Here is a 23,483-nt window from a genome sequence, read left to right on the forward strand (position 1 = left end):
TAAGGGAAAAACTTGAGGTGTTTTACGCAACCGGGCACTGGAGAAGTTGCTTACTGTCTCGATGACAGGCAAATATTCCAATTCAGTAGAAAAATCGCTCCTCTTTATAATGTAAGGATCAGATCCAACATATGTTGTGATTTTTCTGTTCATACCTCTCTGTAATAATGCCTAAACCAGTACATTAACCTGATCAAACAACAAATGAATGTGTTTTTCAGTGATTGTTTTCCTTGCAATGGGAGTGTATTTGTTGTCCATTACTTTCAAGAAATGCTGATTTTCAACAATTGACTATGGAATGCAGGCAAATCTGAAAATGTGAGGGAATGTGGGAGTAAAGATAAATGAGTGCAGTCAGTATGTCTGTAGATAGCATACTCGTATCAAAAAGGGAAACCTTGATCCCAATGCTGATTTAAGAACTTTACTATACGATATGGCCAATCAATTGTGCTTATTTCTGTAATTAATTATTCTCATGTCTGCTTCCTGTACATTACCCCTTGCCATATCAGGTCTTCAAATGAGGCCAAAAACTATAACATTTGTTAGAAAAGAAATACATTACACGTAGTGTTCAACAAACTGAGTATTTAGTAAAACTTAAGACCGTAAATAATAAGACTGAACACAAACACTCAAATTCCAATTAAATAAACACTTAAATTCCAATTAAATAATCTCAATGAAAGTTGTTCAAGGTGTGCAAATGTAACAGAATTGTTATATTGTGTGTCTCCACTTGCTAAGAATGATGTTAAATAATCGCACTGGAAGATGATCGGATAGAAAAAGGGTTAACAGGGCTTCCTATTGGCTGTCTGGTTTTCTGTGCTGTGTGCGCCAGCAAAGACCAGTTACACAAACAGGACAAATGTAGTTCTGTTCTTGCCCTGTTTTGTGCATGCATAGGCAGTGAAACCACTGTGGACACACATCACAGCCAATCTAAAATTCATAAGAATATCAAAGTCTGAAGTCAGCTGCCCATTTCATTATCAAAATATTTAAAAAAAACAAAACAAAACAAAAAAAAACACATGCATCTATACATGTCATTAGAGTTTGATTAAAAATTTTTTTTTTTTTTAAATGCTTACCCAGTCAGTCACATTTTGAGAAGAGTCTTTTTCCCCCACACAGAAAGCACATGTCCTTCAGGTCATCTAGTCAAAGATGGTGGTAGGAATGTTATCATAAAATATGTTCTGATGTTTTCACAGGCAACTGAATATTCAAAAGTCATGTTACCCTTACTTGGGATCAATTCCAACAACTACAGCTTACTTTCAAGACCAAACTGCCTGTGTTTGGTCTCGCAAGTGCTACTTTTTAATAGGCAACTTACCACTGTTCTGTAAGAGGCAAGTGGCTATTTTCATTCTAAAGGTCAGAAAGAAAGAAACTTAGTAACTATCAGTCAGTTAGCCACTCCTTTTATTCCTTTTACCAGAGTCAGTAGTTTGCCATTTATGCTCTTGAAAGGAAATGCAGAATATGCCCATGATGGGCCCCACAACTTGATTGACTTGGCAAAATGACTAAAAAAGTGAATGTTAAATGTCATCTGTGACTCGGTATATAACATCTGAAACCTGAATATAAAATCAAGCCACAAGATCTTAGTTCTTTTGATTTCATGGTTTTTGTTAATCCTTTAAAAGCAGATAAATGGCTGTTACAAGTAGGCCAAGATGTTGCAAGTACTTTTTGGGAAGAAATCCTTCAAGACATGGTAGGCTGTAGAACAGGAGCCAGGATTTCCACTCTTTGGTTTTCCAGTGCATCCTATTTGATAACCCTCTAGGCAGTTGAGTAATCAGGTGTGGAGGTTGGATACCAACAATTCTGGCATCTATCTCTCTCAAAGTGGCAGGGCTGCCAACATAATATGGCTGGGTGGATGAAGTATCATCAAGGACTCTAGTTATCTGTCTTGAAACCTCAAGTAAGACTGCATGCATGTAGTCAGGGACAAATCCCCAGACAACATCAAAGTATGGCAAGTTGATTAGTGGAGCAGGACTTCTACCTTCTAGAGCCAACTCCATATCCCTAACCATTTCCTCATTTGTTCTGTCACTGTATTCTTCTGTTGAAGCTGGATACTTCACTACCTTATCAACCAGCTTTCCAGGATGCAGACAGAATCCACAGCCATAATATCCATTAAACTGGGTAGTGTTTGTTCTTGCTCTGGAATCAACATTACAACAGAGGCCAACTTCTTTATGCCATGTGACACCAGAGTCAGCTAGGGTCTTGGCCTGATTCACAAATTACTTTAGAAAGTTTTCCATCACAGGTGGTTTTGGCCCAAACCAAAGGCCAGACAAGCAATACATGCTTAAACCTAAGTTCAAACTGAATGCTAAAACTCAGGTGAGTGAGACCTCCGGTGGCCGATTGAAGAATCTTCACCGCTGGTGACCAATTGAGGAATATCTTCACCGATGTTCAGTAGAAGCGAACATCGCCGATCTGTCTTTGCTTTTTGTCATGTTTGATTGATTTGATCCATCTTTGACCTCTAGGGCTGCTTAAGAAAAGCGTGTATGCACAATTATCTTGACTAGGTAAACCTTCAATTCAATTCCTTTTTATGAAAACACTTTAGCCCCAACTTATTTGTTAGGTTCATTCAAGTAAGGTGTAAGTTTAATTCCCGCTTTTTTTTTTAGCGTCTTTCATGAAACAGCCCTCAGGTTCTCCCACCTTGTTGCCACATTAACCTCTGTTTCTTGGTGAGTGTTATTATGTTTCTCTGGACATATCAAGAGATGGACTAATAGTTGTGAAAAAAAAAGGTAGCAGAATGGAATGCGGGATAAATTATGATAGAAGTTTTAAAAAATGTTTTAAATCAACTCTCACCTGGCAATTCAAAGGCAACTTTCCAGTTTGTGTCAGCCATGACAACAGATGGGTGGTGTCCACAGCAGTAACAGAAATAGCTGTCTGAGAGCACAGAAGTGACAGAAAGCTTTCCTGAGGGAGTTGTGTGACACTATAGTCCCAGAATGGGACTCAATTGTGCGCAATATCCGTCCAACAGCAATGTGATTCTGCAGAGAAAAAAAAAAAAGTTTTTTAACATATATTGTTAATATTTTTGTATGTGCTTAATTTAGTGCAAACATTCAAATATGCACAATTTATATAAGTGGCTTAAGTGTAAAAATTTTACAGAATGCCCTACCTTTGTCCTGCGAAAATATCCCATAAACTGTTGCTTGTGTTATGACAAAAGCATTGTTAAGCTCAGGAGGACAATTTGCCTCTGCAGGCTCAAAGTTATCTGGAAATGGCTTCTCTGTCTTCATTAAATCCAGTGGAAGTTCCTCTGGGATTCTCTTGGAATTCCACAAGTAGTTGGGTCATAGTGATCACAATACAATGAATGTATTCTGGCTGATAATGCATACCCAGATTTTCACTGACCATTTCCTAGAAATCTTCAATGTCCTCGTTTTAGGTATCCACTGCATTTTTGGCTGTTTTTGGAACAGCCATCACGTAGACAAGTATCTATGTACACAGCTGAGCCTATACACTGGCAGTGCCATTTACACAGCAAAATCTCCAGAATTAAATCAACTCTGCTCAGAGTACATATGGTCCCTCTCTAAATAATGTTAAAATAACACTGAAGCAGAGTTAATGTTAAAGAGATAATTAAGCAGTTAATTAAGTAATGAATGCACATTAGTGATGAACACCTGCTGTTAACAAGCAGAATCACTGAAGAAAAGAGAAACACAAGAACTACAACTGACTTCAGTCACAGTCATATTAATTGCTTAATTATCTCATTAACTTTAACTCTGGTTCAGTGTTACTTTAACACTATTTAGAGAGGGACCATATGCACTCTGAGCAGAGTTGATATAACTCTGGGGATTTTACTGTGTACCTGATTTGGTATCGAATGTTGAAAGTGTCCTCCCAAACTTAGACCAGTTGTCCTTCTCGCCAGTTTACACTGAGAAGATTACCCCCAGAAAATTGGAAACGCACTATCAACTACCTCTGTGTTAGCGTGTTGGAAGAGTGCCATACATTCTTCTTGCCTAGATGTTATGATGAGTCCTTTTCCCACCATCTCATTCACAGACTCATTTTTCAGTGCTGGTGGTGGAATATATGCATGAGCTTTTCTGGTCCTCTCTAGGTGGTAGTATTCTTTACCAGAATTTACACTTCAAACATTTCTGTACATGTATAGGAAGTCTAACACCATGGGAATATTTTGTCACACAGAGTCAATTTTTTTTGGAGTCAATGCATATCATGGGTTCTTGTCCACCGTGCTGCTTTTTTTCATGTCTTCTCAAGTTTGAGGTGGTGCTGAAATGAATCCCACATAGATGGCACACCCTGGTTCCTTGTTGGATTTAAAAAATAAGATACATTCCATGTTAATTATGATCATTTCAGTAATAAACCACTGTTGTATCTCTACTTCTGTTTGGTTTACATTTGTCAGTGTACTCACCAGAAGGTGGTGCTGTCACCATCAGACCTGTTGTGTCAAAGAAAAGGAATAATACATTTTTAGGTTACACTGCATTTGACAGATGCAGTGTAACTTATAAACTTGTCAAAGAAACATAGAACCCAGTATTAATAGAAATAGTATTATTTTAATTGTTTACATTGATTTTGTAAGTGGGATTTGAAATATTTATTATTTTGGCACACTTAGGACAATGCCAATGGCTCCTTCCACCACTTTTCTGATCTGGACAGTGGCTTGTTATGATGAACTTGCCCTAGAAGACAATAGTATTCTATATATTAAATTCTTTATATACACATTTAATAGATTATTAATATTTGCTAGATTTAATTCTCAAGATATTTACTTGTGCCACCCTTTTTAAAGTGTACAGCAACTCTCAGTTGCTTTATGGAAAAATTTAGATGTTGTAACTGAAGAAGAGCAGTAACAACAATCATGATCGCCTCCAAGTTCCAAAAAAATCCTCTTTGTTGAGAAACTCAAATACCCTTCCTGTCAAATAAGAACAGAAGACAGGTTGATTAGCACAGTTTTACTTCTTTAAGAGAGATTTTTTTTGTTTTTTGTCAGCCATTTATTTCACAAATTTTGCACTCAAAACACTTCCAGTATAATAACAACCCCAATAATACAAAAGTCGTTCATCTTATAAAATTTAGAATCAATCTGAGCTCTGGACTGGCTGAGCTCTGGGGTGATGGAAGTGGTGAGGATATCGACGGCGTATCGGTGAGTAATATACAGTCATTAGTATAGTTCAGAAATGATGATGAAGATGCTGGGTGGGAAAGGGTGGGAGATGAAACTACCTCTCTGAAGTCAATCAGCCAGTCCTCATCCTCCGTAGTCGTGACTCTCCGCTGATGTCGCAGGCTCACACCCCTGGTCAGACTTGCGGTAGGGCTGCACATCCGGGGCGAGGGTCAGCTCTGTCCTCGGGCTCTGGCTGACGCGTCGTGGCGGGTGCTGGCTCACCGTCTGCGGGGGGCACACGCAAGTTCTCCGCGGTTGAAGGTGTTGCAACGGTCTCTGGGTCTGGCTGTGTTCCAGATCGGGGCGCGATGCTCTCCAGACACAGAATGACAGTTTCTCTTCAGTTCAGTCCGGTGGTGTCTGGAAGGTCGAGGGGTTGGTGGAAAGTAGCCCCGATCCGATCCGGAGGCGTAGGACATACAGTGTAAACTTTCTGGAGAATACGGAAATGCGGTTTTGGCGGAAGCACTTAGAAGGCGAACATTTATAACTTTTATAATTGCTTTATAACGTTTATATAAAGCATATACAGTTTTCATTTTTTTCGAAAACGACCGATCGTTTCGCTAGATAAGACCCTTACTCCTCGTCTGGTATTGTTTAAAGCCCTTTGAAGCTGCACTGAAACTGTAATTTTGACCTTCAACCGTTTGGAGGCCATTGAAGTCCATTATAAGGAGAAAAATCCTGAAATGTTTTCATCAAAAACCTTTATTTCTTTTCGACTGAAGAAAGAAAGACATGAACATCTTGGATGCCATGGGGGTGAGTAAATTATCAGGAAAAGTTTATTTGAAAGTGGACTAATCCTTTAAATAAGGACCCCCAGCAGCTATTAGGTGGTACATTTGAACTTTTCTTGATGTACATGTTATGTTTTCAAAACTCAATTCCACTTGGAATATCAAATCTGGCTCCAAACACAGTTGGTTCTTCTAGTAAACAATACAAAGAAACCCTCTTCTTTTTTTAAATAAGCTCCATACTCTAGAGATCTCTTTATAAAACTGTGTCAGTCCATTCAGTTTAATCTTGCTAGAGTCCATTAAAAACAAAGAGTCCAATCCCAAACCTCCAATTTATCTTAATATAAAATTAGCATTTCTCCAGGAAACAACACCGTTGCACACTACAGGGACACCAGAATCCCAGAGAAAAAAAAAAAAGGAAAATAAGGATAAAAAAAAAAAAGTTTTTATAAAACAATTTCTGCAGTGAAAGCTGATTAACTCCTATGTCTCTAAGTGCTTCCATAAGTTGTAGTCTTTCATTGTCATAACCTTTACTTTATTAAAATATGCTTGACTGTTTCAGGAAGATCACATCTGATACAACATCAGGATTCATGTTTTCCAATCATATGTAGTGACTGTTTAAGAGCAGAATGCCTAATTCTGAGACGTGATATTATGCTGTCTTCCCTTCTATTCCCAACACTTCTCCTTTCGCTCCCAACCATTCACTGAATACTATATAGATGTCATCCTTTATTCTCACTGTCCCCTTTTCTTTACCACATATCCTTTACAGCTCCTTTAATTAGCCCTTTTGTTTCCAAATTACTCATTGGAACATTCAACTTTGTCTGAGTGTTTTAATGCTTGTTTTGCTATTCGATCCACCACTTAACTTCCTTCTACCCATATATGAGCGGATACTCATACAAATGATACAACTGTTCTTGTTTGATGTATTCTGAACAAATGTTGTAAAATATCTGATAAAATGTCTTGCCTAGTTGATGATTTTCCACTCTTTAAATGTGATAATGCTGCAAAAGAGTCTGAATTTACGACCACTTCCGGTATTTTAATCTTTCACCCTGTAACGAAGAATCAGCGGAGTGAGGATCCATATGCGGTTTATTTAAAGGATTAGTCCACTTTCAAATAAAATTTTCCTGATAATTTACTCACCCCCATGTGATCCAAGATGTTCATGTCTTTCTTTCTTCAGTCGAAAAGAAATTAAGTTTTTTGCTGAAAACATTCCAGGATTGGTTCAATGGTCTCGCCAAACGGTTGAAGGTCAAAATTACAGTTTCAGTGCAGCTTCAAAGGGCTTTAAACGATACGAGACGAGGAATAAGGGTCTTATCTAGCAAAACGATTGGTCATTTTCTACAAAAATACAACTGTATATGCTTTATAAGCACAAATAAACACCTTGCACGTGCTTCCGCTTTCCGTATTCTTCAAAAAGCTTACGCAGTATGTCCTACGCCTTCCCTATTCTACTTACGGAAAAAAAAAACGGAACTGGTACCACGTTCGTTCCGTATGTTGGACAAAAGTTGAACTTTTTGGAAGGTGTTTGTCCCATTACGTCTGGCGTAAAAGTAATTAATAAAACAAATTAAATAAAAAAAATTAATAAAAAAAATTCAGCATTTCAGAAAAAGAACATCATACCAACAGTAAAATATGGTGGTGGTAGTGTGATGGTCTGGGGCTGTTTTGCTGCTTCAGGACCTGGAAGACTTGCTGTGATAAATGGAACCATGAATTCTGCTGTCTACCAAAAAATCCTGAAGGACAATGTCTGGCCATCTGTTCGTGACCTCAAGCTGAAGCGAACTTGGGTTCTGCAGCAGGACAATGATCCAAAACACACCAGCAAGTCCACCTCTGAATGGCTGAAGAAAAACAAAATGAAGACTTTGGAGTGGCCTAGTCAAAGTCCTGACCTCAATCCTATTGAGATGCTGTGGCATGACCTTAAAAAGGCGGTTCATGCTCGAAAACCCTCCAATGTGGCTGAATTACAACAATTCTGCAAAGATGAGTGCGCCAAAGTTCCTCCACAGCACTGTAACAGACTCATTGCAAGTTATCACAAACACTTGATTGCAGTTGTTGCTGCTAAGGGTTGGCCAACCAGTTATTAGGTTTAGGGGCCAAGCACTTTTTCACACAGGGCCATGTGGGTTTGGATTTTGTTTTCCTTTCATAATAAAAACCTTCATTTAAAAACTGCATGTTGTGTTTACTTGTGTTATCTTTGATTAATATTTAAATTTGTTTGATGATCTGAAACATTAAAGTGTGACAAACATGCAAAAAAATAAAAAAACACTTTTTCACACCACTGTATATCAACATGATGAACAATTACACCTGACATGGTCAATCACTGAATTAACAAATCATCCAATAAACCAAATAAATAAATAAATAAATTATAACATGAACAAAATAAATAAGATAAATATTTTTTTTGTTAAAAAGAAAAGAAACAGTGATATATCCAAGCTATTTCACTTTCAGATAATTCTGAAGCTCTTAAGATGATAAACCTGTGCTTTTTAATGTATTTTGCTAAAGGTGAAGTTGTAATATTCTATATTTTGTAGTTGGTGTTTTTATATCCTGTTAAATCTGTACATTTGCATTAGTTATTCATTTATGCTTTCTATGCCTGGGCAATAAAAAAAAAGTGCACAGTTGCAATATTGTAAATGTTACTCTTTATTTTTAATAAGTAGGTATTAATTATACATTTTTTTTTTTTTTTGCAACACTGATGTAGAAACAGTGGAACATTTTTTTTTCATTGTAATTTAACACAGAAAGAAAGAATGTGTACACACAAAATAAGTGTTGGCAATAAAAGGGAACATAACACTTTATATCATTGGAAAACATGAATAAGATTGTTCTGCCAGATTTGATCTACATGAAAGTTGAATATAAAGTGTGAAGGTTACGAAAATGAAATATTACAATTTATAGAGTTAAGAGCAATAAGATTTCAAGGGTGTTTCACATACTGTTTAAATATTTAAAAGATACAAAGATTTAAGACATCATATGTATACAGTTTTATATATAAAGATACTTAACATATAACATGATGTTCCACACTCAATCTAAGTACGTGGCGGAATATGTACCATAAGCTGGCTTTCCAACTGCTATGAAACTTTAAAGGAGAAGGACTTTTATTTTGGTCTTATGATGTGACGCCATAAGGCGGCGCTGCGACTCCGCGTTGGTTATGTTATGGCTGAAGAAAGGTTTGTGTTTTTAAGCATTTAAAGTGTTTAAATCGATACAAATCGTTTAGTCAAATTTATAGCGCTTACTAACAATGTAAATTGAGTGAATTATTACTTAATGTAATATTGTATTGCTTTATTTAACAGTAATGAATGTTATTTTTGGTGAGTAAATAGCATCCACACATGAGTAACAGAAAAGGTGTTTCTCATCTGGCTCCCTATGAATCAGTTTATCGTAAATATGAATTCAGTTACTGGTATGGCGTTATTTTAATGACAAATATCGAGAGCGCATTTCCTTCCCTCTGGCATAATACTGGACGCACGCTCTTAAATATATAGTGCTCCAGTCGTGAACTGCCTTTCCTCTCATTCAGATGTTACGTGTGCGCGCACATGAAAAAATACTATAGTAATTTATAGTAAGTACTATAGTGTTTTTGAACCATACTTTTGTAAAGTACTTGAATTAATTTGTTGTGGTAATTCTATAGTTGCTGTGGTAATATAACAACTATAGTAATATAAACAAATTACTTTACCCAATACAATAAGTTTTCTACAACTATAGGGTATATTATACTACAATACACTACAGTTTACTGTAGTAAAAACTAAAGTATACTACAGTATTTATTACAGTTTATCAGTTCACTATAGTTAATACTACAGTATGCTGTAGCATAGTGTTGTAAATTCCATAATATAAACAGTATACTACAATTTAGTATTTTTTTCATGTAGGCATGCTCAAACGGTATTCACTGGAAAATCTCTCTGTGCTCTTGCGCTAGAATTTAATTCTCTTCGCTTCCGGATAAACATTGTCAAAAGTTATCAACCAATCATTCTGAAATGACCGATGAAAATGCTACATGAAATGTTATTAGCTGAGAGTGAACTGCAACTGGAATTCTTTCTACAATCAAAGATGGATCTTTAATTTCTTTACAATATAGTAATATTTAACAATATTAATCAAATGTATCCTAGAAATGGCTTGGAATGGGGCACTTGGATGATTTGTACATATTCAGTACTGGTCAAAAGTTTGGAAACATTAAGGTTTTTTAATGTTTTTGAAAGTAGACTCTCACAAATGCTGCATTTATTTGATCAAAAATACAGTAATACTGTGAAAATATTACTACAATTTAAATTGGTTTCTGTAGCAGTATATTTTAAGTATAGTTTATTCCTGTGATGGCAAAGCTCAATATTCAGCAGCCATTACTTCAGTGTCACATGATTCTTCACAAATCATTTTAAAGGCGGGTGAACACTGTGTGATTTTGGCCACGATTTGGTCATCTGAGACAAATTTTGCAAATCCTATAATCCTAGCCTAAAATCTGTAGTCTTTGATCGTTAGTTTGACATGTTCACCTACAGCCGATTAATGACCAAATTTGACCTCCGACGAAATTCTGGCAGCGTCAGAAGATTTGGCACACAGTCCTGCAGTGTGACTTCTCCTACGACATTCGTCAAATTGACTTGTTTTTCAAGATAAGCCGTGATCAAAATTAACGCTAGAGATATCTTTGTTAGCCACCATTTCAGTCCCATGTGTAATGCAGCTCACTGTCACCGAACATTTATGGGTTGATGTAAAACTCCTGACAAGTTTTTATGCGCGCGTCCGTTTTTAACGTGTCTTGACTGTCGTACAGTCTGACATAAATGACAGCTGAGATCCCACAGTGTGACATGAGGATTATGTTCGTACAGTCTGATCAGCAACAATCGTAAAGGACTATTATAAATCTTATTTGTACCACCTGACTGCTGTAGATTAATTTCAGCGTTGATAGTGTTGACATAGAAACGCATAAATCCGTGTCTGAGGACTAGGGGTATGCGATATCGACAACAACTGATACCTCTATATTTTCTGGGATTTTCTTGAAAACGATAATTAGACAATGAGTGTGTTTATTGTATTCTAATTGAATTTATTGATTAAATAAAAGAATTTGACACAAAAGATAATGCATACATTTAATTAGGTTAAAAAAATGTTTGCAAATATTTAGGAAACATATACATTTAGGAACTATAGGGAGCTGATTGAGACACACCTAGTGATTTAGTTTGGATTTATTTTTCTTTGTTAATTATTCTCATCTTAAACATGACAGAGTGTCCAAACACACAGAAAAACTCCTGGTGAAGCGACTGAGATCCACATGACACACTATTATAAAGATGGCGTTTATTAAAGAGGAGAGTGAAGACATCAAGATTGAAGAAACATTCAGAGTGAAACATGAAGATACTGAGGAACAAACAGGTTGGTTTCATTCTCAAAGCTGAACTCAGTCATTTGTCTTCAGTCAAATGTCCACCTCTACAGAAATGAATTATATTTTTGGAAGAATGTCATATGAGTCTCCTAATTAAAGTGGTTTTATTTGAAGTGGAGCGAGTGTTAGTTAGTCATCCGTTATTATGACGTGATAAACATTAATTTAGGTAAAATAACATGAATGCAGCCTAACAAATTTATTAGCACTATACCAAAGTCCCTTTCAAGGAAAGTCTGTTCACATTCAGTGGCCATATTTGCAACACCTCCGGGCTCAAATAGCTTAAAAAAGCTTATTTTTCAGACTAGACCAGCCACGACATGTAAGTTACAGTGTTCATTCTAATGCTTGATCTGTGATCAGTGATTTTTGATGTGTAATGATTCAAGTTCAGTCAGATATCCTTCGTTTAAAGCCGTTTATGCGTCAGTAAATCAAGCCAGTGACTAAACAATCTTCTTCACATTGTTTCTTTTAGTAGTATGAAAATAATCTGTTAAGTTATATACAGAAATCGATCAAAGAACTCTCCCTTTATAATCATTAAAGCTGTCAATCAAACAGATGAAAAGGAGGGTGCATGAAGGAGTTACTGGATTAATTTTCACTTGTATGTAAGCTAAGGGTCAGTTGAGTAATAGGAAATTTGTTCTGTTTGCTTGAATATTACCCACATTATCGTTGGTGTATATCTGGAGGATATTTGCAAAAGTATGTCAAAAGACTGATATTTCAAAGGATGTTGATATGAAGGAGATCATAGCCTCTTATAGCTGTAGCTTATCTCCTAAATGCAGTAATAAAAGATCTGTACAAGTTATGCCCACTTGAGAATGACATGCTACATTATCCAATGGAACTGCAGAGGGATGAAAGTAAATTTTGCTGAACTACAGCGTCTATCTGCAGTTTTAAAATCCCATTGTCTTTTGCCTTCAAAGGTGTCACTTGTTACCTAGCAGCCCACTGACCTTAAAGACTATGCAATATTTAATGCATTTGGCCAAAATATGCAACGTCCCTCAGGTGGATCGGCCATATTAGTTAGATGAGACCAGTGGCGGAGCTGATTATTTTTTAGTTAGTAACTAGTTACTCTAGGGTGGCACAGAAAATATCATTATGCAAACAAACATGGCACTCATCCAGCCTTATATTGTGCAATTACTATATTAAAATATTTTAATTTCAATTACAATTAATATAAAATGTACATAAAATTGTCATCATTTACTCACCCTCATGTTGTTCAAAACTATTTGATCAAATAAAACTTATGAAATTCACTTTGAAACCAGAATTCATATCTCTCATTGCTGAAAAAACTGTTTAAAGATCAGAAAAATCATGTCAATTATGTTGGCTACTGAACTGAATTTTATTTCAAGTGCAAACAATAAAATTTCAGCAAACTTACAAGCTGTTTCCAAAATCATGACACTAGTACTACTAGTACAAACAACTTAAATTAGTTGGATTTTGCGGTTATTGTGGTTTAAAGCAGATAAATTCACAAATTCATCAAGGTTCGGAGACTTGGCTTGCCTGGACTGCTCAGTCTATCATTATTCATGGTTGATCGCAGGTAACTTTTTACCAGTTTGAGAGTAGAGAAGCTGTGTTCACATGCAGCTGTTCTCATGATTATGGCAACAGCAATTTTGCACAATCTAAAGAGCTCATGGGATACCTCTTTAAATGGCTTAATGAGCACAGTCAAATCTACAATACTAGTGGGCTTTTGTATACAAGCTTGAAATTCCTCTCTAGAATTCTTTTCATTTGGTGAAATTGAATCTCAGGCGGATACAAAAATATAAGAGGATAAAAATAATAAAAGCAAAAAATGTGTCTCCAAATTTACTGTAGGTGGTCTGAGTACGGTTCGTTTGAGGGTCTGTTTTTTTGTTCGATTTCTTTGTGATATGTGAAAGCATCGAGGTTCTGGTCCGCTGTACCAGGTTTGCCATACCTGCTGTTCCGTCTTTTTTAGGTCTGTCACTGCTGAAAACAATGTCCATTCATGATCGCGTTCGTGATTCGCGACTGTAATCATATCTGCAAACTAGTCGCTTTTTGGCGAAATTCGCCGTTTTGAATCAAAATATGTCATTTATGTGAATCGTGTAGATCCAAACAGTTTTTTTTTTCTCAGGGGTGGGGGGTGTCAGGGTGAGTTTGCAGGCACAATAAACCTCACAAGAATTGAAAATGGGCTATTTTCCCATAGACTGGAGTGCGACCATAGACGTCTCTCGAGCTGTCGTGATCTTTTTTGGCGCTCTGTGGTGTGACTGACCAATGCTGTAGCACTTCAGTTCAAACAGAGGCAGAGCGCACATGAACCAATCATCTCTTTCGCTTTACAACACGAAATAAACATGAATGGATGTAAGGATGAATGAATACCTAATGTATGTTGAAATATCCAGTACAACTTACTGAAATCCATATCATGTCATATGAAATAATCGATCAATAGTTTCAACCACGGAAAAGCGGCATTGAAATAGCTTGTAAAAATGTCACATTTACTGTAACATTTACCACAGAAAAGCCGTTCAATGTCAAAAAATGTGTTAGTCAGCTACAAAAATGAACTTAGAGAGGAGTATTTGATATGTGACTATAGGCCATTGCATATTCACGTACTTAACATGTGCCCCCAGACCCCCCTACTACTAACTTTGTAAACATGCCACCTTTTTCACCACTTTGGAGTTTGCAGGTATGTGTAATGAACGTGATGAATTTTAACAGTAGTCGGTATAGTGATGATACAATTGGGCTGATGTGATCAAATTTCTTGCATCTCTTAAGCACTCTAGATGCTGCGTTTTTAACCAACTTGAGCTTATTTATTGACCCTGCAACTTTAAGGTGAAAGAAGGCTGTTCTACAAACATTAGAAATCAAACGACAAATGAATGTGAACACAACACTCGGGGTTTTAACTGTAGAAAACCACATAACAGTAAATCCTTCGAGATCTAAAATCTTTTGTGCAGAGGGGTTTGATCCAAATAGTTAATTTTTCCGTATTTTTTGCTATCCCATCCTTTATATAAATAATACACTCTGCTACAGAGTTATGAAGTTTTGTTAGGTTATGAGGAAATATAAAACTGAGTATCATCTGCATAACATAGTGAAGTCTAATGATAATGTCCCTCATAGGAAACATATTCAAAGAGAAAATCAGAGGACCTAATACTGAGTCCTGTGGCACTCCATACTGCCAGTTTTAAAGTTTTTGGAATGTGTCCTAAACAAAGCAAAGATTTGACAATGTTGAGAAGAGTTTCTGAGATTAAAAGAAACACCTCTTTTAGTAGCTTAGTAATTATGGGATCTAGCATACACGTTTTTGGCTTTGATGCTTTATGTTGGTTTTGATGCTTTAGTTTACATATCTAAATGTTTTGATTGCTTGTGCCAGCAAACGGGTTAACTCATTTCTTTTTTTCACCTTAGACCTGATGCCACTGAAAGTGGAGAGTGAAGTACTGAATGATATGGAAGAGAAAGATCAGTATGAGAAATGTCATGCTTTCATTACTCGAGAAAAATCATTTAGTTGCTCGGAGACTGAAAAGACTTCCTCACGAAAAACAGCTCAGAAGACAGGAAATGAAAGTTGTTTCACCTGCTTTCAATGTGGAAAATGTTTCAGTCAACATGAAAACCTTACAGTCCATATGGGAATTCACACTGGAGAGAGCCCTTATGCCTGCCAACAGTGTGGAAAGAGTTTTACTCAAAAAGGAACCCTTAACAGGCACATAAGAATTCACACTGGAGAGAGTACTTTCACCTGCCAACAGTGCGGAAAGAATTTTGCTCAAAAAGGAAACCTTAAAAAACACATGAGAATTCACACTGGAGAGAAGCCTTATTCCTGCAGACTATGTGGAAAGAGTTTCACAGCAGCACTAAACCTTAGGTATCACATGAACCGTCACAGTGGAGAAAAGCCATTCAGATGTGATCAGTGTGAAAAGAGATTCACACGTAAAGTACACTTTAATAACCACATGAAGATTCACTCAAGAGAGAACTGTTTTGTATGTCATCAGTGTGGAAAAAGTTTCCCTGAAAAAGGAAACCTTAAAATCCACATGAGACTTCACACTGGAGAGAAGCCTTACACATGCCCTCAGTGTGGAAAGAGTTTCACATATAAAAAATCCCTTGATGCCCACATGAGAAATCACACTGGAGAGAACCCTTTCACCTGTCAACTGTGTGGAAAGAGCTTCACTCAAAAAGGGAACCTTAAAATCCACATGGGAATTCACACTGGAGAGAGTTCTTATACCTGCCAACAGTGTGGAAATAGTTTCACTCAAAAAGGAACCCTTAACAGGCACATGAGAATTCACACTGGAGAGAACCCTTTCACCTGCCAAAAGTGTGGAAAGAGCTTCACTCAAAAAGGAAACCTTAAAAAACATGAGAATTCACACCGGAGAGAAGCCATATACCTGCAGGCTGTGTGGAAAGAGTTTCACGGTACAGCTAAACCTTAGGTTATCACATGAACAGTCACTGGAGAAAAAACAATTAAATGAGATAAGTGTGAAAAGAGATTCACACGTAAAGAACCTTAAAGTGTACCTTTGCCAATTTTCAACTCGCTTTGTATTGTAACAATGCCTGTAGTACATGTAAACCCAGGTTTACCCGTTCTCCATGTTACTTGAACCAGAGTCCTGCACGGGTCCTGTTTGATAAACCCGAACCCGCCCTGCAGTAATTAACAGAACACCCAACCCAGTATCCAACAGAAACAGTCATTTAAGTCCGTACCCGACCAGTAAATACTGCGACCTGAACCGCACCCGCATTAAATCTCCTACATGAGGTAGACAAAAATCATTTTCACATAAAGCCTAACACAAGCAATAAAACCAACATTAGGCATTCTGAGTCGATGCATTTAATTAAACATTGCATTAAGCAACACAAGTAAAATAATAGAACAAAGAATGTTTTGGAAGGGTTAGTTCACCCAAAAATGAAAATAATGTAATTTATTTCTCACCCTTATGTCGTTCTACACCCGTAAGACCTTTGTTCATCTTCGGAACACAAATTAAAATATTTTTGATTAAATCCAATGGCTCAGCGAGGCCTGCATACACAACAATGGTACTTCCTCTCTTAAGATCCAGATAGGTATTAAAAACATATTTAAATCAGTTCATGTGACTACATTGGTTCTACCTTAATATTATAAAGCGATGAGAATATTTTTTGTGCGCCAAAAAAACAAAATAACGACTTTTTAACTATCTAATGATTGCCGATTTCAAAATACTGCTTCATGAAGCTTTGGAGCTTCACGAATCGAATCAGTGGTTCGGAGGACCAAAGTCACGTGATTTCAGCAGTTTGGTGGTTTGACGCGCGATCCAAATCACTAATTCGAATCAAAAGATTCATAACGCTCCGGAGCTTTTGAAATCGGCCATCACTAGATATTGTTAAGAAGTCGTTATTTTGTTTTTTTGGCGCACAAAAAATATTCTCGTCGCTTTATAATATTAAGATAGAACCACTGAACTCACATGAACTGTTTTAAATATGTTTTTAGTACCTTTATGGATCTTGAGAGAGGAAGTACCATTGCTGAGCCATCGGATTTAATAAAAAATATCTTAGTTTGTGTTCCGAAGATGAACGAAGGTCTTACGGGTGTAGAACGACATGAGGGTGAGTAATAAATGACGTTATTTTCATTTTTGGGTGAACTAACCCTTTAAAGCTAGTTAATATTTTAGCAGATTCACTCGGCATTTAAATGCGGTTGTTTCTTCTGAAACTCAGCAGTGTTTACCTGGCTGCTGGTCCTCTTTGTAACAGCATGAAAAATAGGCTAAATCTTTTATTCAAATTGAGAATATATTAAATGCATAAAGCGAGCAAAGCACGCTTCCTTTTAATATAATCACTATAGCTTTCAATCAGATGAAGCGCGATTGGCTACAATGCTCAGCGCTGCAAATCGTGCTAGAAGCCTTTCATCCTCAGACAAGAGCGTGAACACGTAAGCATGGGACCATTTGAAAACAGCTGTCAAATGCACTGAATTGAGTTGAATGGCAATTTCACCCGCAGTGCCTACCGTGAGTCTGAACTGCACCGACCTGACACGTAAATATTATTCCACTTGTTACATCAAATATTAGCGGCGGGTACCAACCCTTGTGCAGGACTCTGACCTGAACCGATTATACCTGAATACAATTATACATGTTTGTTTGTCTGCAAAATTCTGGGTGAAAACTATAGATTATACTTCCATGTTTTTCTGTCCTCGCCCACAAACAGTCAGATCGACAGAGGGTTATTAACGTAAGTTACTGTAAGGGTAGGTTTATCACTGAAAATTGTATCATACTATGTCTACACTTTAAACAGCATTATGGTAAAAATGGAACACTATGGCAACAGCTTTCTTATCTGTACGTGACTGTGTTTTGCTTCAGGGGGAACTGACAGAACTGCAGTTTCTTCCAGGTTTTCTTCTCTGTTTGGCCTCACACACTGTGATCCTTGTCATCCAGTTTGAATTGTCTACTACAAACAGATTTTCTGTCGCAGCGTTCTCTCCATATTTACAGTTCTTTGCAGCCTTCAGCCACTGCCTACAATGGTCTGGATGCTTCACTGGAAGCCAAAAGTAACTCACTCACCCTAAATGTTTACTCTTTGAATTCTTGCACCCGGAAACAAAACAAATCAACACAGTTATGATTAAAAATTTGCTACACTCCCACTAGCACATGAGAAATCACACTGGAGAGAGCCTCTGGATCAAAGATGAGACGTCATTTTTTTTGGTGTCCACATCAAATTAAATTTACAAAAGTGATGTGCTTAAATATGGAAGTAAAATGTCTATGTTCATGTTTCAAATAACATTTGTGAAAATAAAATGTCAAAATATGGGTGAAATAGTGTTCCAAAGTGTATCATTGTCATTCAGTGTAATGATCCAGACTTTGATTTTACCATTACATCTATAAGTAAACATATAGAATACAAAGTTGTCAGCATTAAGTTGCAAAACACACACACACAAAAAATCTGGATCTAAATTCAAGCAGTACAGTTTAATGAAAAAAAGAAAAAAGATACAGCACACTGGCAATGTAATGGCGAACAGAACAACCAATGTCATGATGCAATCACACAATGAACAGAAGAAACAAAGCTTAAATACACAGAGAAACAAATTAACGGAATGACCAACAGGTGTAACAGATAATCAATGAATCACCAAAGAATCTAACTGAAAACTAGGACACAGAATAGAAACATGATACAAAACCCACCCAAACAGAAAACAAACCCAGTTTGCCCATTGCATATTCCCCCCATCAAGAAGACCCCAGAACGTAAGGATGGGAGATCAAACATCATCCACTTTAACCCTGAACACTGGCACGCCACAGGGATGTGTTCCTAGTCCCCTCCTCTACTCCCTCTTCACCAATGGCTGTTTACCCATTCATCCTAGCAATACCATTGTCAAGTTTGCTGATGATACCACCATAGTAGGACTGATAACAGACAACAACGAGACAGCCTACAGGGAGGAGATTCAGCATTTCACAGAATGGTGCTCTCACAATAATCTGGACTTAAATATCACTAAAAACTAAGGAATTGATTGTGAACTTCAGAAAATCCAAGTACACTGAGTACTCTGCCCTCTGCATACACAACGAGGAGGTAGAGAGGGTACAGGGGTTTGAATTTCTTGGCCTACACATTTCAGCTGACCTTACCTAATCTACATACATCTCTCATCAGGCAGGGACCCAACGCCCAACAGAGACTTTTACTTTCTTAGGAAGCTGAAACATGCCCACCTCCCTTAGAACCTGCTGACCAACTTTTATCGGACAGCCTCCTGACCTACTGCTGTATAGTGTGGTTTAAAAGCTGCACAGAAGAGAACAGGAAGGACCTGCAACAGGTAGTGAAGGCTGCTGAGCATGTTATTGGTACATCACTACCCATACTCAGTGATATCTACACTGCTCGACTTCAAAAGAAGGTCAGCTGCATTTTAGACCCCATTCATCCTGGACATCATCTGTTCTCCCTCCTACCCTCTGGGAGAAGATACAGACTAATAAAATCCAAAAGAAACAGACTGAAAAACTTAAATGCATAATACCCCTTCACACTTGTGCAATAACATCCATCTTTTTCATAAGTCTCATTTCCTTTTCTGAGCTCAAGTTCAGCATCATTAGAGAAAGTCGGTATGATAAAAGGGTCAGGCCAGTGCTTAGAGCGAGGGGTTGACAGAGAACATACAGAGGATGCTGAGGTCTCAATGGCTGTGTCAGAACAACTACTGTCCAAAAAGGACAGAATGGGGCATATTGGTTAGTACTTTTAGCATTATCTTCAGCCTTGGTCTCTCTGTGGGAAGCTCAGACATTTCAGTCAAGTTGCAAAATTCATTGTTGAATTGTTCATCGTTTCTTAAGACTTACAACTTGCTTGAAAGAAAAACTTGGTCAGTAGATGAGGTGCATACTTTCCTCTCGTTGGTAGCAGAGAAGCGTGAGAGCTGGATGGAGCAACCCGGAATGAAAAAGGTTTTCAGGAAGTCGCTCAGCTCTTGGCCGCACATGGTTATCACCGGACCTACAAACAGTGTAGGGACAAGTTAAAAAAACTAAAAAGTGATTACAGAACCATAACAGCCGGAGTGGTTCAAACAGGAGAGCATAGAAGTGGTTCGACCAAATGGACGCTATCTACGGAAGCGGACCGGAGAGCAATGGGAGGGAGGGTGCCCTGGACTCGGCCATGGCATTGTTGGAGAACACAATGGAGGATGGTACGTTGTGTTATGTCTATTACTATAAAACTCTATTACACTTGAAAACTTTACTTTATTGACATCCCTATTTAATTGTTAAATTTGTTTATGGTCAGTAATTTTCTGGAGTAGTAGTTTGTTTTGTGTTGCAGTAATTTGTGCATTACAAACTAATTGTACAAACTTTTTGTTTCAGATGCATTGTCTATGATTGATTCTTCAGCACTTTCTCCATGCAATGACGCCTCAGTGTCGCCACCAGCACGACCGCCAACACCAGCAACCTCCAGCACCAGCATGACACCAGAGCGTGTGGTCACAGGTATGAAATATGACTAAAACACTCAGTTACAAATCTTAAATGTAGAATCATGACAATTTTAATACCTGAAATAACATAGGATGTGTCAGCGTAAGATATTTCACAATATATGAGATGTATCACAATATCAGATACCATATGTAGGATATCATTATAGGACATATCGTCCTATTTGCATTCTGAGCAGTTTTGAGATATTGACCTTCAAAGTTTTTGCATTCCATGCGACTTTGTTTGTAGACGGAACCTTTTCTAAATAAAAAGTCGCAAAATGTACACACCATAATAAGAGCAACACATAATGTAAATAATTTGTCACAGAATAAGAATATGTGAATAACTCAATTTAGACAAAAATGTCAGATAGAACCTTATAATTCCAAGGGGACGATGTATATCACAATATAGGATATACATGTATCATGAATTCCTGTTGCTCACCATAAACATATATTTATTGCAAGCTACTGTAACTTTGTGATTAGTTTTTTTTTTTTTTATTTAACCAGGAGAGTCCCATTGAGATTAAAAACCTCTTTTTCCTGGCCAAGAGGCAGCAACATTTATACAATTATAAACATAAAAGAAACATTAAAATAACACAGGTTATGAAAAACAATTGCACATTATTGAGGCAGTCTCTATTGCTTTCAGCTTAGTTTTAAAAGCATTTAAGGACAAGAGCTCGGTCAGTTTCCAGTCCTTCTGCAACATGTTCCAAGCAAAAGGAGCCGAGTGGACAAAGGCTTTCTTCCCCAACTCAGTGCGGGCAAAAGGAACAGAGAGCAACGACTGATCGTTTGATCGCAGGGAGTAAGAGACAACACTTCCCTGTTTGATTAAAGTATAAATGTACGGAGGCATTAATCCAAGCATAGCCTTGAAAATAAAAGTGTACCAATGTCCTTTTTTACTTCAAAAGAAGAACACAATTTATTACGGAAATTTGGAGCGTTATGAATCAGCGTGTCGAATCATGATTCATTTCGCGTGTCAAACCGCCAAACTGCTGAAATCACGTGACTTTGGCGCTCAGAACTGCGGATTCGACACGCTGATTCATAACGCTCCAAAGCTTCCTGAAGCAGTGTTTTTAAATCGGCCATCACTAAATAATTCGTTATTTTGGTTTTTTTGGCGCACCAAAAATATTCTCGTCGCTTTATAATATTAATATTGAACCACTGTACTCACATGAACTGATTTAAATATGTTTTTAGTACCTTTATGGATCTTGAGAGAGGAAATGTCATTGCTCCCTATAAAGGCCTCACTGAGCCATCGGATTTCAACTGAAATATCTTAATTTGTGCTCCGAAGATTAACGAAGGTCTTATGGGTGTGGAACGGCGTGAGTAATAAATGACAGAATTTTCATTTTTGGGTGAACTAACCCTTTAAGCATGGAGAAAAATGCACAATCAGCTGCATTCAATCAAGCCTTCCTCAACGTCATGGGCATGCTCTTATGCTGCGTTCCAGGCAGGTTTTTGAGCCCGTAAGTCATGACTTCAACGACTCACGACTTTGTAGTGTTCCAGGCAAGTCACGCCAAACTGCCTGAGTGTAAACAAACCAGCATGGGCGGACCGTACGGGGCTTATGCTCATTTACAATCATTTCTATCGCCAAAGGTGCTTACTCCTTGCTTATTTGAGGGAAACGGAGGAGGAAAACCAGCGATAAGGCAAGAGAAGCTGTTATACCTTTTATTTTACGTTATTTTACCGTGCACTTGCATAAACACTGCATCTGTAGGGGCTGCCATTGTTGTTTCGTGGGCTATGTGACGTCCGAGAGCGGAACTGGGAGTACATCGATCTAGTACGAGTTCACGGGTGGGAAGTCACAGGTATGACTGCCGTTCCAGTGCACTTTCACGGGTAGAAAGTTGGAAAAACACAGGTTACGGGTTGCCTGGAACGCGGTATTACAGGCGATGAGTGGCTGGCGTAACCAGAACTCTCTGCCCGACTAGAAACTCACGTAGTACATACTTTATTATAAGCAATTGTGTTTTTTTTTTTTTTTTTTGTGCACTTTTTGTACATACATGTTAGCACATTGTTTAAAGTTTTCTTACATTTTAACCCTTAAATGCATGAATTTTTCGCCAACCATTCTTACATATTCAGGTCTTTAGCGACCCGGATCTATATCAAACTCGGATGGATCTCCACCTGTCGCGATAATATAAAACTCATCTAATATTAGAATAACCATTACAGAAGAATAAAATAAAGCATATTTTGTTACCTTTTGGAGCTTGGAAGGGCTCATTTTGAGCAGATGTTTTATGCCATCATCACAGTCCTCGTCAGAGCTCATTTCCCAGTACATTCAGCAAATGATAGTTTTGAGAATATGTTTGAGATCGCAAATATCAGCGATCAAAATATATTGATCGCTGATAGCTTCACCAGATCCTCCATCAAGTGACACTCATATTTGATTGCATTCAGTACTTGCTCTGCAGTAAATCGCTGAGCCATTTCTCGTTTTCCCTATTCTTTCGTTTCTGTCTGAATGAAACGTCACTTCATCATTATGTATCAGACATTGCCACCTTGTGGAATAAAGGTGAATTGTGCTTATTTCCATCATCAAAGATTCAATTATTGTTGTGCAGAAAAAAAAAAAATACGTACACTAATACACCGCGGGTCGTTAGCGACCCTATACAATTTTTACAAAAAATGAATGTGAAAACAGGCATTCTTTTATAA

General features: G+C 37.5%; 2 protein-coding genes across 2 annotated transcripts in view; one reads left to right on the forward strand and one right to left on the reverse strand.

Annotated features, from left to right (window-relative positions):
• LOC127510588 (gastrula zinc finger protein XlCGF8.2DB-like) overlaps window positions 1–23,483 on the reverse strand; it is a 445,238-nt gene that overhangs the window by 54,171 nt on the left and 367,584 nt on the right. The window lies entirely within an intron of this gene.
• On the forward strand, window positions 9,213–18,547 carry LOC127510658 (gastrula zinc finger protein XlCGF8.2DB-like). The gene is made up of 3 exons (XM_051890513.1): window positions 9,213–9,293; window positions 11,420–11,571; window positions 15,062–18,547. Exons 2-3 carry the CDS (start codon window positions 11,487–11,489, stop codon window positions 16,114–16,116), a joined length of 1,140 nt encoding a protein of 379 aa, XP_051746473.1. The 5' UTR covers window positions 9,213–9,293; window positions 11,420–11,486; the 3' UTR covers window positions 16,117–18,547.

Source organism: Ctenopharyngodon idella, chromosome 4 (genome assembly GCF_019924925.1).
Source record: "Ctenopharyngodon idella isolate HZGC_01 chromosome 4, HZGC01, whole genome shotgun sequence".
In the NCBI taxonomy this organism is placed as follows: Eukaryota; Metazoa; Chordata; class Actinopteri; order Cypriniformes; family Xenocyprididae; genus Ctenopharyngodon; species Ctenopharyngodon idella.

Bases quoted from the DNA above. Each gene is read 5' to 3' on its own strand.
- LOC127510658 (XM_051890513.1), top strand. From the start codon at position 11,487: ATGGCGTTTATTAAAGAGGAGAGTGAAGACATCAAGATTGAAGAAACA. The intron at 11,572-15,061 runs GTTGGTTTCATT...TTTTCACCTTAG, and splicing joins AGATACTGAGGAACAAACAG to ACCTGATGCCACTGAAAGTG.